Source organism: Gossypium hirsutum, chromosome A02 (genome assembly GCF_007990345.1).
Source record: "Gossypium hirsutum isolate 1008001.06 chromosome A02, Gossypium_hirsutum_v2.1, whole genome shotgun sequence".
NCBI lineage: Eukaryota > Viridiplantae > Streptophyta > Magnoliopsida > Malvales > Malvaceae > Gossypium > Gossypium hirsutum.
In genome coordinates this window covers 86323171-86339499 of record NC_053425.1, presented here as the reverse complement: position 1 = coordinate 86339499, position 16329 = coordinate 86323171, and the positions used below count along the sequence as shown (strand labels likewise).

Here is a 16329-nt window from a genome sequence, read left to right as displayed (position 1 = left end):
ACCAAATAATCTTCAGATAATAACCACCCAAAAATGCTTTATCTAAATAGCCACTATTGAATCCGATTATCTTTAGATAATACTTAGCCTAAATAGCTATTGCATTATTAATCAAAGAGGTCTTTATGATAGTGTCTTATACAAATAGAAGATTTCTTCCTATATACTATCTAGAACAAGGCTAGTCATCTTATAAACAACAAATAAATTATCATGATTTTGCTACTTAAATAAATCGAAATAAATCACATCAAAATTATCAAGTTTTTATAACAATATACGAATTGCTATCAAAATATTAAAAAAAGATGTGCCTACATTTAAAACTACACTTTGAACCACACCGTCGGCTGTTGATTTGACATTTTGCAAGAGCCATTGAGGGATTTAAAAGTATTTGTTTACTTGGAAACTTTGCTTAAATTCTCGTACTAGTCTCCCTGCGAAAATTATGAATTTAATCATATAATTTAATTTATTAATTTCAAATTTTAAAATATCAATCACCACCAAACAATAACAGATAAATTCATTAAATTTTACTATTTCTAATTTTATATGCCAAACACATTATAATATTTATAATGTCATATTAATTTGTTATTAGCATTACTCACTAAAAATTCAGTTAATAAATTAACTACTACTATTTATACCAAAATTAAAATTTTAAAGTTCAAAAAATACAAAAATTCAAAATATCCAACTGAAATATATGGACCAACTCTACATTCTACAACCATTCGCATTGTACAAAATTAATAATCAAATTTAACTAAACAAATTTAACTTTTAACTAATATTTTCTGGATTAAGATAAAACTTCTAACATTAAAAAAGTATCAAATTAAAATATAAAATTAAACCTAGAAAAAATTAACTGGAAAGGTGTTTACATTCAGGGAACCATATCTGATGAAATGATTGTTATTAAACCAGTGGGTAGCAGTAGATCAGCATACATCATTCCCCCTTTTAAATTGTAAACATCATTTTAATTTGGGCCAAACCTAACAAATAAGTATTACATTTAGCAGCTTCTCACACCCAATAGTGGGCCGCAAAAAAGACATTTCATCGGGTAGTAAGGAGCTCGTATAAGAAAGAACAATTTCAAAGCGACAAAAGAAAGAAATCTAAGCTATCCGTTGATTGAATTTTTACAATCATAGTAATACTCTGAATAAACAAGAAGCTGACAATACCTTCAAAAACTTCATATATCCAACATTCTTTGCTCTGCACTCCGCTCCAGGTTTTGGATGAGAGATCAGCTAGCTAATCTTGAACATTCCCTTTTCCGGACCATAAATAACAATCTCCCTTGGATCAATTTTGCACTTGTTTCTTCTGCAGTAATTTTACGTGATACATTAGTAGATACAAACACTCATCCATCCCATCCCCCTTGAATCATAAGGACTCTGGGCTTGTAGAGGGCCTAATTCTAGAAGGCATTCTTGCCGGTTCTTGAAATCGACCACCAAACTTGTAATTAGAAGTAGCCTTGGGTGTTATCGACATTTTCTTCAATGCATAATCAAAGTCATCCATATCAACACCTTGCTCATCAAAGCTCTTTCCAAACTCATCATTCATAATATCCTCATTTTCATTTACAAAATCCTGAACCAAATCATCATCACTGCTGCCATCATCATCATCATCATCATCAAAAGCATCATCGTATGTTGGTTTTACCATTGACCAGAAGACAAACATTGGACGGATAAAACTGTCATTTTTGGGGGGGAATTACGAGGAAAGCAGGAAAAACCAAAAAAAATAGCACTGTCAGCAAAGCAGAAAGAAAAGCAAGATTCACCTTCATTTCAAATAAGGCATTTTTAAACCATTATTTGCTCAAGAGAGTTGAGATTAAACCATTCACAAATAAAGGAATGCAAACCTGTCACATTTTTTCAGCAAACAAGGGTCGAAAGGAAAGAATGTGTCGAGCCTTTCCAGGCCACCAAATGCCCTTGAAAGTTCTGACTCTAGCAGCCCATCAAAAATGAATGTTTTACACACAGTGAATAGAGAAGCTGCTTTTGCCTGTCGGAGAAACTCTTCCACAACAGATGGAAGGCATACCTAATCATGATAGATTATTGGGATTAGACCAAAAATTCAATCAATACTTGCGATAAATTTAGGCCTGCTCATATGCTATAGAAATAAAATAGGATGGTCCGAATGTAGACTGGAAGCGCCGTTTTAGAATCAATAAAAATTTAGGGATGACTAGAATCCATGTTACAGCTTAGCCGCAGGTTGTAATCTTCATGAATTTAAGGTCAAGCAACAGTGCAACAAAACTATTCCTTACCTTCAAAGGATTCAATTTGTGCTTTAGGACTTGTTCCAATGGTATGAGAAGTTCTGACTTCAAGCGTGGAACATCCACGAAAACTTTCATTCGAAAGCAGAGGACATACATAATGGCCTGCAACAGATAGTAATAACTTCAGCATTATGGATGCTTTTGTGGGCCAGGCAAGAAGTCAAAAGTGCCAAAGATGGAAAGAAGATCAACAACTTCATTTTAGTAATATTCCTAATTAAAATAATTCATTTAGGAAGTATTTTATTGCAATTAAAAGTAATTTTTAATTGCCTTAATTATAGTTTCTTATTCTATAAATTAATTTTAGTTTCTTAGTCTATAAAAATAGAACCTTATGTAACCTCTATTTATGGGGACAATTCTTAGTAATAAAATAGAACAGAAATTATTCCAATTTATTGAGGTTTACGACTCTCTAACCAGTCTAGGATCTACTAATTGCCTTTGACAAGTTCTACAGTTAGTATATTATACTATTAATCATAGGTTCTTCAGGAAGTACAAATCAAAACAAGGCTAAAGCTTTATCTATTGAAACAGGTTTCCCAAGAATAGCCTGGTGACTCAATCCATAACCCATGAATGTAACATTCAGTTTCCTAACAATGAAGTAATGCAATCCAAGTGTAAACAATGTCTTAACAACCACTTTTTTCCCTTTTTTTTTTATAACAGACATTTTTTTAGCATCTTTGTTTCCAATTAAGTATAAGCCTTAAGAGTTGCAACTCCAACCTGGCATCCAGAATAGAAAACTCGATGTGCATTTGGATTTATATCACCATCATGGGCTTCGCAGTATTCCAGGCACCAATCCACCAACCTAAATTTCAAGAGAGTAAAACATACAACATTAGCATTGAATAATTACATTTTCATTCACATCAAATAATCAGAACAGTGGTTGAAGTCAGTTAAAGAAAGATGGATCTGAAAATTTTATGATGAACCTTTTTAACATGCTAGAAATAGAAGAGGCAGCCAGAAACTTCGCTCGAGATAAGTAGCTAGCAAGATAAGATACAGCACTCATCCTGTGTAAAACAGAAACTAATTAGCATAAGAGATAATCTAATGAGGGAATTTATTTTCTTAAGTTTCAAATCAAACAATAGACTGCTAATCAAGGATAAGAGAAAGTATATGGAAATAGGCTTCTAAATGTGAGGCAAAAAAATGACAATACCTCATCAATTTCTAGCTGATTGAGAGACATGTAAAATAGGCTTTTTTTCCTAGTAGCATAAAGCAACAAGATAACAAAGTCTCATTGATTTCCAGTTGACCAAGAGACATGTAAAATAGGCCTAGCTTTCTCAGTAACATGTATAGGCTTTCTAAGCGCGCGCACACACACACTCCCAAAAAAAAAAAGAACATCAAGATTCCTTGCTCTATGGACCCATGTGGTCCCTGGCTGGAAGTGCACAAACAATAGAAAACTGATTAACTTAGAAGCCGTATAGGCAGAATAATAAAATGTACCCTTTTACGTTGTTAGACATGGCAAGTGGCAACATGTCAGACCAAGTTAGAAACGACTACAAAATCATGCACATAACGTGCATCCCAATGTCAATACTTCACATGTTAAAGTGCACCAGATCGAGGTCCCAATTGCTCAACCCCATACAAATCAGGCAAGAGGCATGGATACACACAATGAGAGGGAAAAGGGAAGTAGAAAAAAGCATTGTAGTAAATACACGATTGAAATTCTATGTATATTTAAAACTTAAAAGGCAAGAAATATATGCCCCAAAAACGCGTAGAAAATATTCATTAAACCTTTCAAATAATAAAAAACTGACCTGGTTGGTTGGGGCTGTGAGTCTTGAACAAATAGATCTGCCAGCATTGTGGCAAATCTCATACCACAGTTTTCAGGATCTAATGCACAAGCATAGAACATAACAAACTGCAGACATTAGGTAAAAAAAATCAGATGAATTACCATACAAGTCAAGCAGGTCTTATTGCTCGTATTAAGAAAATTTAACCAAAAAAAATAGTACCATGATGTTCATCAAGAATTAGAAGCGGAAATTTCAACAAACTAAATAACATATGTGATGACAATATGAGTATTACCTGAGCAAATTTTGACTTGTAGGCACTTAGAACTGTTACCTGAAATGACTGGAGAAGTGTTTCAAATACCTACAACAGCAATTAAACAAACTTAAGACTGAACCAGGTAAGAGGATGCAGTGGGAGATGGAAAGATTAACTTCAGAAAATACCTTAGCTAAGCGGCCTTCCCTTTCACAAGATTCAAGATGTTCAAAGGTTAAAACCAGTAGGTTATCTAGCAGTTCAGCGATGCTGTTTCCAGCTAGACTCTTACGGCTTAATCGGAACTGCAAAATGAGCTCCATCATTTTTACATCATGATTATCATAAACTGGTTACTAGAGTTTTAGAAAAATATTGAAGTGCAAAGGATGGCCATTAATTCATCAACAACCACCTTGGGACATCACAAGCAAACTAAGAACCAAAAACATGTTAACTGTACCTCTCCAACATCTGGCTCAGCACTTTCCTCAATGTCATCCACATCTTCTAGCTCCATCTCAAATATGCCTTTACTAAAGTCATCTTGTAAAATGGCATCCCATCCAATCTCCACCTAAACGGAACTCCAATACATTCATTATGACATACAAAAGCCAAACAATTTTCTCATTCTAAGGAAAATTCAAATTACTTACATCTAGCTCTATCAGCCGGTCCACCACAGCCATAAGTATTGTGCTTCCAACAAGTTCTCCAATTTCACCACTCTCTAATTTTAACATGTTCTCCACATAAATTACTATTGCCTACAAGGACAAGGGGAGAGGCTTCAGATTCAATTGTCTTAACAAATTTCAATAATAAAATATGGCAGCTACAGGCACCAAAGCAACAGAACGTATGATATAATTGATCAGGAAATAGCATCTACGAACTCCACCAAACTGAACAGATATCCAATAGTGGAACAATGGTATCTTACATTTTCATCCATCTAGGGACTAAAATTGATTGCATAAGCATAACAGCATTGAGTTTTTAAGTAACATGCTAAAATAAGAATATCTAAAGATATCTAAATATGATAATAAAAGGAAAATTTAGAAGGAAAAAGAAAAATCTAAATTCCCTACTGAAAAAATTCAACTTACTCGGTCCTTATGATAAATTGTTGGCATTCCTTGGAGAACTATGGTCAATAATCTCAAGGGGCAAGAGGGACATAATCAGCTATCTTTTTGAAAGCTGCATGCACCCGAGAAAGAACTTGGCCCTTCCTCTCAAGACCATGTGGCATTTTTAGTTTATCCAAGAAATAAGGTGGTGGGGTGAAATTGCTCACAAGCATACCCAGACACAAATCAAGATATTTTCCATTTGAAATAGCCTGCAATACGATGGAAAATAATTTTAAAGAAAAGGTGGGAGTAGGAAACTATGAAAACGAGCTGGGAAGTAAGCAGCACATACAAGGGACACAATAAGTTCAGCTAATGCATCTGCCACATGAGGCCCGTAGTTCCACATGCTCATACAAAAAATCTGGAAGAACAGCCGAGGGAACAAGTAAATAAGGGGAACACACTGAAAATAGGTAAGGTGAAAAATAAAATGAAAGAGAGGAACTTACAGCAGAAAGGAGGGAGTCATGATAAGTAATATCTATAGAAGATACTGCCCCAGCTAGTGCCTTCAAAGTAGTCTATGATTCATGTAATTCATAAACAAGAAGACGAAGTCAAGCTTAGATACATAAGAAAGGATGGTATGCATTGGAGTAATAAAAGAAAATGAAAAGAAAGACACCTCGAGTAAGGCGACCTCATCAGGGGCAAGATGTTTGGAATGGTGCATGACCCCAACAAGCTGATTGTAGCTGTTGTTATCACCCTGAAAAAATAATACAACATATAAGAGCAGTTGATTTAGAAAGCACAATAGAGAGAGTGTGTGCGTGTGTGTCTTTGAGCGCTTACGGATAGGACGGAGGCGAGCGCTTGCTTGACATGAGAAACTATTTCTGAATCAGTGAAATTGAAAACTTGATCTTCCTCCATCTCCGGGTATTTCGGCAATTCCAATCCCATGCTCTGTTTTAGGTTCAAATTAAGCTGCACTGCAAAAAAAAAAAGTTCGCAGTGGCGCAGCTGCTATTAAGCGGTACCGGCGCCACCCACCACCGATAAAGACCTCAGTAGGGATGCGAACAAATTTCACATCAATAGCAGCGGATCACTGACGCAAATAGAAGGTCCCCTATTACCGCTCAACCCATAGCTTTTAAAAGAATTGTCCTTCTCAACAAAGAAAGCAGAGATAGCAGTAGGATTGAAAACAGAAAATGAAATAAAGCAGAGTGATGCAGAGGCAGAGAGAAAAGAAAGAAATCTTCTTAGGGTTTCAAAACTTACCTTATTCAGTTTCCTTCTCTGTGGGAACTTGAAGGCAGGAGAGGGCTTGGGTCAGGGACTGCACGAAGAGGAGAAGCTTGTTGGCGGCGGGTGTTCAAAGAGAGATAGTTAAGGGTTTTTAATTTTTTTAATCAATTAATAGAAAATAAATACTTTTAGGGATAATGCCATCTTTGGCCCCTTAATTTATCAAATATTTTAGTTTGGTACTCTTTCTTTGAAAATATCTAATTTTGGTACCGAAGTTTGATTCCACCTAAAATATTTAAAACATTTTTTAACATATTCAACGAATATTATAATTTTACTTTTATGTAATTAATACAAAGTAACATTATTGAAAATAATAATTAATTAATATAATTAACTTTAATATTAATTAAATGATAATTAAGATGTTTAAAATTCTTTTAACTAATACATCTATTTTACACTAATAAAATTAGCACAATTTTTTTAAATAGAATTAGCACAAATTGTTTATATCAATTTTTTTAATTAATAATTGTAAATTAAAATATAATTATTTTTTAATGTATAATTATCACAATTTTTATTAAATTATAATTATTTGTTAATGTCACTACTTCTATTTTCCTTGAAATTTTTATTTTTAAATATAATTTTATTAATATGATAGAAAATAAAACGATTTCTCATCAGTTTATAAGTAGTTTCTCCAAACTTGTGGTTTTATATTCACTAATCCTCGTGTCACGTGCATTACACACTATTTTATTTATTTATTAATTTATTAAATAATATATTTTTATAATTTTTAAAATATATATTCTAATTAAATGGGAATTGGTCTAATTTTTAATAAAAATATTAATTTTGAAAAATAATTTAGCAAATAAAAAAATATTTTAAAAGTAATAAAAATTAAAAAAGGAAGAAACAACATGATAGTAAAATATTAAGTAATTAAATAAAATAACTTATTATTTGAATATGAGTTTAAATTTCACCTATAAAAACCATTACTTTAATATTTTATTACCTTCAATATAATATTTTATAAAATAATGATAAACAACATTCATAATTATATAAATATTATTAAAATAAAATAATAGTATAATTATCGAATATCAAATAATAATAACTAAACATCTTAAATAATAATGAAAATCATACCTTTTTTTTGGTAATAGAAACAAAAATATTATTAAATAAGGCTAAAATATGATTTTCTTTCATTAATCTTTTTGGATGTTATTTTGAATGAAAATGTCTTGCTAATGCATATATTTATAGTGCTAAATATTAATTTTAATTGGTAAACAATTGTAACACTAAAATCAAGATTATAATCAAAATTATTTTATATTAAAAATTATTATGAATGTAATTTTGTTTTCAAGATTTAATTGAAAGATTATTAATAAAATAATTATAATTATTTTTATATTATATTATATTATTTATTTTACATATTTAAAAATGAGAAAAATAGATCATGTAAAGTATTAATTTTTAATTAATTAATTTTGTTATCTTAATTTCTTGAACAAATACGGCTCATATGATTTGTCGATTGTTTTGAATCGAACCGATCTTGTTATATGTAATTAATATTTATAATCAATAACATTTAATTTAATTATAAAATACATTTAATTTTTTTAAGATTTGACATATAAATTAAGAATAAATAAATTTATACATTTTAGATTAGATTACCAATATATTGATATTATCTTCATATATATAATGTTAATCTCACACATTTAATTTTTATTAATTATAAAAAATCTATTTTAACATTATTAGTCATTATCATATTTAAAATAAAATCATATTTATATATAAATCATATTTATATATAAATCATATTTATTTATTAAAAAAAACTTGGATTTTTATTATTTTTAATTTATCTAATTATATTCAATAATTTTATAGTTTTATAATTTTATTAATTTAAAAATATATTATGTTATTTTTTAGTAGAATTTTTGAAAAATATATTCCAATTTGTTGTAAATACATTAAACGGATGTCTATAATCTTTAAACATTTATGAAAGTAATGAGTTAAAACCCCTCATTCATTATTAAAGATGCTTAATGTACGTGTTAATGAAGCAGTTAAATAAGCTTCGTTCATTTATGTTGCATTGAATGTCAATGGCTTATATATAAGTCTTTTATAAATGAAAAGAGGAGACGAGAAAATTCGCTATTTATTTTAAGTGTTCTTTTATTTAATTATTTTATAACACACTATCAACACGAGCTTCTACAAGTTCATAGTGAAATTCACGACATTTCACTTTATATAATTTGCTTATATAACTCTCGTTAAACTATATACGTTATACGTATTTTCATAATTCTTTTATTTTATTTTCTAGATGAAATATTTACTTTGGGTAACATTTGCACATTTATTTTTACAACTAAAATCTAATAATGATAATTATATATACATGTTTTGTAACACCCAGGAATTTGGGGTTAGAAGTTTTGAGATTTGTAGATAGAGTTAGTGGCTAGATCGGACTTGGGTTTGTTGCTGTGTTTTATGTCAAAATGGGCCTGCTAATTTGGTGGTTGGATGTGTGTTAGTTTACCTCTAGGTTCTAGATTCGAATCTTCATGTATGCTCGAGGAATTAATTTTATTTTTGTTTTCTTTCTTTTTATTTTATGTTATATATATATAGATATTATGTTATTTATTTTATGGTATTTTTTTAAAAAAGGAGGTTGTTTCTAAAAATAAAATATCTTCTCACATTCTTCTCTTCTTTCTTCACATATTCATCTTTTTCAATTTCCTTTGATTTTCTTTTTGCTTATTCCGCTTTGTCGTCTGTCAAGAGAGCGTTGTTCTCGAGTGTTCTGCTTGATTGGTTCCGAAATTAGGTCTCTGAATTGGTTTGGTAGAGTGAGTTAACAATTCTGGGTGTTTAAATCGCGAATTCAGGTATGGGTTTGAAAACTTTTCCTTTTTGATATTAACAGAATTCTAATTTGGTTTTGTGAATTTTGATATGGTTTGTGGGTTACTGAAATTATCATTTGAAATGTCAATTGTCATGGTTTTGTGTAAAAAAATTGACTGGTTAGGGTGTGTTTCTACTCTATTAGAGATTAAGGATCATTTGATGTCAGAATTCATGTTTTTCGGGCTGTTTTAGAGTGGTTTTGTGACCACATGGGTGGCCAAATGGGCATGTAACTGTTCACACGACTGTGTGGAATTAGGAATTAGGGTTTCTGAGCAAGATTAGGTGCTACACGGCCTAGCCACACGGCCATGTAGCAAATTTGGGGAAATTAGTTTATTTTCACAAAGTCGTGCCCCCTAGGCACACAGGCGTATGTGTTTGGGAATTTAGGGTTTTTGATGATTTTTAGTACTACACGGCCTGTCCATACGGGCATGTGTCTCACACGAGCGTGTGGGGTCTCCACACCGCCGTGTCGCCTCTGCTCTTAATTTTTAGCACTTTTGGACAGTGAGTTACACAGGCTGTTCACGCAGACGTGTACCCCCTCCACGCGGGCATGTGGGGCCTTCACACTAGCGTGTGTGGCCTCCACATGGGCATGTAGACCCCTACACGGCCTGGGAAAATCCACATGGTTGGGGCACACAGCCATATAGTTCTACCTTGCCAAATTTTTGTATTACGTTTATTTATGACTTGTTTGTGGTTCTCTATGTTTTGAACCTTGGCTAGGTCTTACTAAGGGTAGTCGGAACTCTATTTTGACTCGGACTTATATGTTTTATGCAATCGCTGCAATAGTTAAGTGGTTCGTTAATGTGATATTGCCTAAAAAATATCTGTCTGCTTCAGTGGTTAAGTGATGTGGGTGTGTGTGACGGTTTGGAAATTGCATACATCGATTCTGTAACTGACTGACTGATTACGAGCTTCTGCGTCTGTATAATTGACAGTATTTGGTATGCATTCTTGCATTTGCATTATGATTTCGGGTTTGGGATATGAAGAAAAGGAAGTCTGATCTGATTTGGCATTTTTAGCTGCAATACGTCTGTATGGCGGTTTGTTGCACAGTACGAAACTTCTGGCAGTTCAACTGCATACTGCTATTTACATGGTTTAGTTCTATATTCATGGTGTGTAGGGTTGGATGGGCCTTCCGAGGTCTTATGTAGTGTACAAGGTTGGTTGAGTTTCTTATAGCTCATTTGTAGTGTGAATGGGGGACGGAGAGATGTTTGGCTGGATGAGTGGGTTTTATGTTGTTGCATTTGTTCTGTATTTTGTCTCTCTAATTACGAGTTTAACGGTATATAGATCGATATGTTCATTACTGATGGTTTTGTTTTGGTTGTGATGATTTTTAGATATCGGTTTGCCAATGTGATATTTTGTTTTTATTATAGCGCTTAATTTTTATTTTTTTGTCGTTTCAATCTCACACTGGGCTCACGTAGCTCATCCCCCTCAGTTTCCTTTTTTCAAGTATTTCTGCTTGCTGTAGTTGAACTAGGCACGTCGAAAGTCTCGGACAACTATGTTTTAGAATTAACTTTAAAAGTATTTTTTTATAATTTTAGCACTTATAAATAAACGGTTTGAATTGTAAGCTGTATTTTGAATATTGTGATATGAACTTTGGGCCATACGCACGTAAGTGTCTTTTGGACTAAATTTTTTTGTAATATCAGGATTTTACAACGAAAAGTTTTACGTAACTTAAATACCGTTTGTTTTCTAGCTGGTTAAACTAAAATTTATCCCACGATCACTTCAATGATCAATGTGACCTCTGGAATCTGGCCTAAAGGTCGAGTTTTAGGGTGTTACATTTAGTGGTATCAAATCCATGTTTGCAAAAACTCGGCCTGTTTTTTTACGTATCCGTGTGTACGCGTGTTCGTTTTTTTTTTAAATTTAAACCGTACCACAACATTTTAAAACTATGTGTGTTTTACTGATTTTGAGGAGATAAAACGTTTGAAACTCTGATACTGGTCTAGGGTGGAAATTCGAAACTGTAAGATTAAAAATGTAGATTTTCGTATTAAAAATGTAGATTTTTGTATTTATTTTGTGTTCATTTTCTGAAAATGTAGATACTCTGAGTTAGTCACAATAGCGATATGGATTCTGATGGTAAGCATGATCGTGGGGGTCAATTTAATGAGACTCTCGAAGAGTTATTAACTTCTCTGAGACGTGGGTTTGTTCAGGAGTCAAAAGTCAATGCGGTTTCACCAGTTTCGGGTAGTAATAACTCAGAGGTTGGTACCGAGGCATTGACTTGAGTGGTGAGAGAAGTGTTAGAAAGTTTTCGAGGCTAGTTTAGAGAGAAGTGAAGAGTTAGTTCAAGGTATGTGTGTGGATTATGGAAAGAAAATAGATCGTAGCCCTCTGAGGTTGGAGCCTCAGTTTGCGAAGTGTATAAGAATACAGTTGGGTGTTAGTAAAGGTTGTGCAAATGGTTCTGGTAATGAGGCCATCGTAACGATTTGTAGGCACTGTAAGGAGCGCCATGTAGGCGACTGTTGGAAGAAGTTGGGAGCGTGTCTTGGATGTGATCGAATAGGGAGTGTCTGCGACGACATTGAGACAAGTATGGTTGTAGGTTGTTGTGACTCTGTGTGTTATTTATTTGAATGACATTGATTGTTTATTCGTTGGATAACACTTGTGTGTGTGATGAACAAGTATGTATCTGCTTTAATGACTAAGTGTTCTGGTTCTGTATGAGGTCTTAAGTTCAAGTCTAATGTCGTAGCACTTCAAGACTAGAGTGCACAATGGGAGCGTAGTGGTGCAGCTTGTGTTATACCATTGTTCTGTTAGTGGGAAATTTCGAGGATGAAATTTCTTTAAGGAGGGGTCAGTTGTAGCACCCTGAAATTTGGGGTTAGAAGTTTTGAGATTTGTAGATAGGGTTAGTAGTTAGATCGAACAGTTGGGTTTGCTGTTGTGTTTTATGTCAGAATGGGCCTGCTGGTTTGGTGGTTGGATGTGTGTTAGTTTACCTCTGGGTTTTGGGTTCAAATTCTCATGTGTGCTCGAGGAATTAATTTTATTTTAGCTTTGTTTCTTTTTATTTTATGTTATATATATATTATGTTCTTTATTCTATGGTATCTTTTTTAAAATGAGGTTGTTTATAAAAATAAAATATCTTTTAACGTTTTTCTCTTCTTTCTTCACATATTCATCTTTTTCAATTTTCTTTTGATTTTCTTTTTGCTTATTCCGCTTTGTCGTCTGTCAAGAGAGCATTGTTCTCGAGTGTTTTGCTTGATTGGTTCCAAAATTAGGTCTCTGAATTGGCATGGTGGAACGAGTTGAACAATTCTATGTGTTTAAATCGCGAATTCAGGTGTGGGTTCGAAAACTTTTCCTTTTTGATATTGACGGAATTCTAATTTGGTTATGTGAATTTTGACATGGTTTGTGGGTTCCTGAAATTATCATTTGAAGTGTCAATTGTTGCGGTTTTGCGTAAAAATTTGATTGGTTAGGGCGTATTTCTACTCTATTAGAGATTAAGGATCATTTGATGTCAGAATTAATGTTTTTTAGGTTGTTTTAGAGTGGTTTCGTGACCACATAGGTGGCCACATGGGCATGTGCCTGTTCACACGGCCAAGTGGAATTAGGAATTAGGGTTTCCGGGCAAGATTAAGTGTCACGCAGCCTGGTCACACGGCCATGTGGTAGATTTGAGAAATTAGTTTATTTTCACACTGCTGTGTTCCCTGGGCACAAGGGCGTGCGTGTTTGGGAATTTAGGGTTTTTGATGATTTTTGGCACCACACCGCCTAGCTGCATGGGCATGTATCCCACACGGGAGTGTGGGGTCTCTACACGGCTGTGTCGCCTCTACTCTTAATTTTTAGCACTTTTGGACAATGAGTTACACGGGCTATTCACATTGGCGTATGCCCCCTCCACGCGGGCGTGTGGGACCTTCACACGGGCGCATATGGCCTCCACATAGGCGTTAGACCCCCATACGGCTTGGGCAAATCCACACGGCCGGGGCACACAGCCTTGTGGTTCTACCTTGCCAAATTTTTGTATTATGTTTATTTATGACCTGTTTGTGGTTCAGTGTGTTCCGACCCTTGGCTAGGTCTTAGTAAGGGTAGTCGGGACTCTGTTTTGACTCGAACTTATCTGTTTTATGCAATCATTGCAATAGTTAAGTGGTTCGTTAATGTGATATTGCCTAACAAAAATATGTCTGCTTCAGTGGTTAAGTGATGTGGGTGTGTGTGTGACATTTGGAAATTGTGTACATTGATTCTGTAACTGACTGACTGATTACGAACTTCTGCGTCTATGTAATTGATAGTATTTGGTGTGCATTCTTGCATTTCCATTATGATTTTGGGTTTGGGATATGAAGAGAAGGAAGTTTGATCTGATTTGGCAGTTTTAACTGTAATACATCTGTATGGCGGTTTACCGCACAGTACGATACTTCTGACAACTCAGCTGCATACTCCTATTTACGTGGCTTAGTTCCATATTCATGGTGTGTAGGGTTGGATGGACCTTCTGAGGTCCTATGTGGTGTGCATGGTTGGTTGAGTTTCTTATAGATCATTTGTGGTGTGAATGGGGGACAAAGAGGTGTTTGGTTGGATGGGTGGGTTTCATTTTGTTGCATTTGTTTCGCATTTTGTCTGTCTGATTGTGAGATTAACAGTATATAGATCGATGTGTTCAGTACTAATGGTTCTGTTTTGGTTGTGATGATTATTTGGATATCGGTTTGCCAATGTGATATTTTGTTTTTATTACAGCGCTTAATTTTCATTTTTCTGTCATTTCAATCTCACACTGGGCTCACTAGCTCACCCCCCTTAGTTTCCTTTTTTCAGGTATTTCCGCTTGCTGTTGCTGGACGAGGCATGTCGGAGGTCTCGGACTGCCATGTTTTAGAATCAACTTTAAAAGTATTTTTTATAATTTTCGCACTTATAAATAAACAGTTTGAATTGTAAGTTGTATTTTGAATATTGTGGTATGAATTTTTGGCTGTACGTACGTAAGCGTCTTTTGGACTAAATTTTTTTGTAATATCGGGATTTTACAATGAAGAGTTTTACGTAACTTAAATACTGTTTGTTTTCTAGCTGGTTAAACTAAAATTTATCCCACGATCACTTCGGTGATCAATGTGACCTCTAGAATCCTGCCTAAACTTCTAGGCCAGGTTTTGGGGTGTTACATGTTTTTTTTATTAAAAGAAATTTTAATTAATGTAATTTGTGTTAAGTTATTATTATGACTATTCTTCTCTATGCCAATATTTGACATACATATTATTATTTAGCACATTTGGTATAGATAATTGAATTATTTTACTATTGAGAATGCTTATTATTTTACTAATATTTTTTATTTTATTTCAAGTGATTATAAAGTCAAATCTTGCCAAACTTGAATTTGCGGCCTTAGACATCTCAGGTAAGAATTATTTATCTTGGGTGTTACATGCTGAAATTCACTTTGACACTAAAGGTCTAGGAAATACTATATTAGTAGCTAAAGAAGCATCTAATCAAAATAAGACAAAAGCAATGATTTTCATCTGTCATCATCTACATGAAGGATTAAAAGTGGAATATCTCACTGTGAAAGATCCTCTTAAGTTGTGGAAAAATTTGAAAGAACGATTTGACCATTAGAAAATAGTGATACTCCCTAAAGCTAGTTATGCTTGGATGCACTTACAGTTGCAAGATTTTAAAACTGTAAGTGAATACAATTCAGAACTTTTCAAAATTAGTTCTCAACTAAAATTATGTGGATAAAACATAACTTATGAGGACTTGTTAGAGAAAACATTTTCAACCTTTCATGCTACTAATGTACTCTTGCAGTAGCAATACCTGAAAAAGGTTTTAAAAGGTATTCTGAATTAATTTTATGCCTTTTGGTGGCTGAACAAAATAATGAGTTGTTGATGAAAATTTATGAAATTCGACCCACTGGTTTTGCACCATTCTCTAAAGTGAATGTAACAGTACATAATAATTATGAAAATAGAAAATATAGAGGTCGCGGACGTGGTTGTAGATGTTGTGAGGGACTTGGTCAAGGACGTACTAGTAATCATTATCACGGTGGTCATAACAATGATACTTCTAACCACTAGAAAAAGAATAACAATGAAAGACAAGAAAAAAGTCATCAAAATAATCCTTCAAAGTTGTTGAGAATATATGCTACCGATGTGGTATGAAGGAGCATTGGTCACGTACCTATCGTATGTTTGAGCATTTAGTGAAACTTTATCAAGCATCCATTAAAAATAAGGGAAAGCATATGGAGACAAATTTTATATCCCAAAATGATGAAATTGAGGCAAAAGATGAAGATATTCACTAAATTACTAAAACTGACCATGTCTACGAGGGTGATAAATTTAATGACCTTAATAATATAATTCACCTAGATATGACAGATTTCTTTAAGAATCATTAGAAAAATTGATGTTATTTTGACATTTTTATGTTATTTTAAGTATGTTTTATTTTCTTACATAAAGCATAATTTATTTATTTAATAAATATTTGCAATGTTTCTCATAT

The 16329-nt window shown here is 33.3% G+C and overlaps 1 protein-coding gene across 1 annotated transcript; it reads right to left on the bottom strand.

The window, feature by feature from the left end:
• Positions 1-913: 913 nt before the first annotated feature.
• On the bottom strand, positions 914-6882 carry LOC107951635 (RNA polymerase I-specific transcription initiation factor RRN3). The gene is given in 17 exon segments (XM_016886757.2): positions 914-1735; positions 1910-2094; positions 2330-2446; positions 3083-3170; positions 3298-3381; positions 4159-4265; positions 4439-4507; positions 4591-4707; positions 4866-4979; positions 5062-5172; positions 5518-5573; positions 5576-5753; positions 5837-5908; positions 5997-6068; positions 6173-6256; positions 6343-6513; positions 6778-6882. Coding segments are annotated over 16 exon segments (1887 nt in total). The 5' UTR covers positions 6454-6513; positions 6778-6882; the 3' UTR covers positions 914-1413.
• Positions 6883-16329: the final 9447 nt, after the last annotated feature.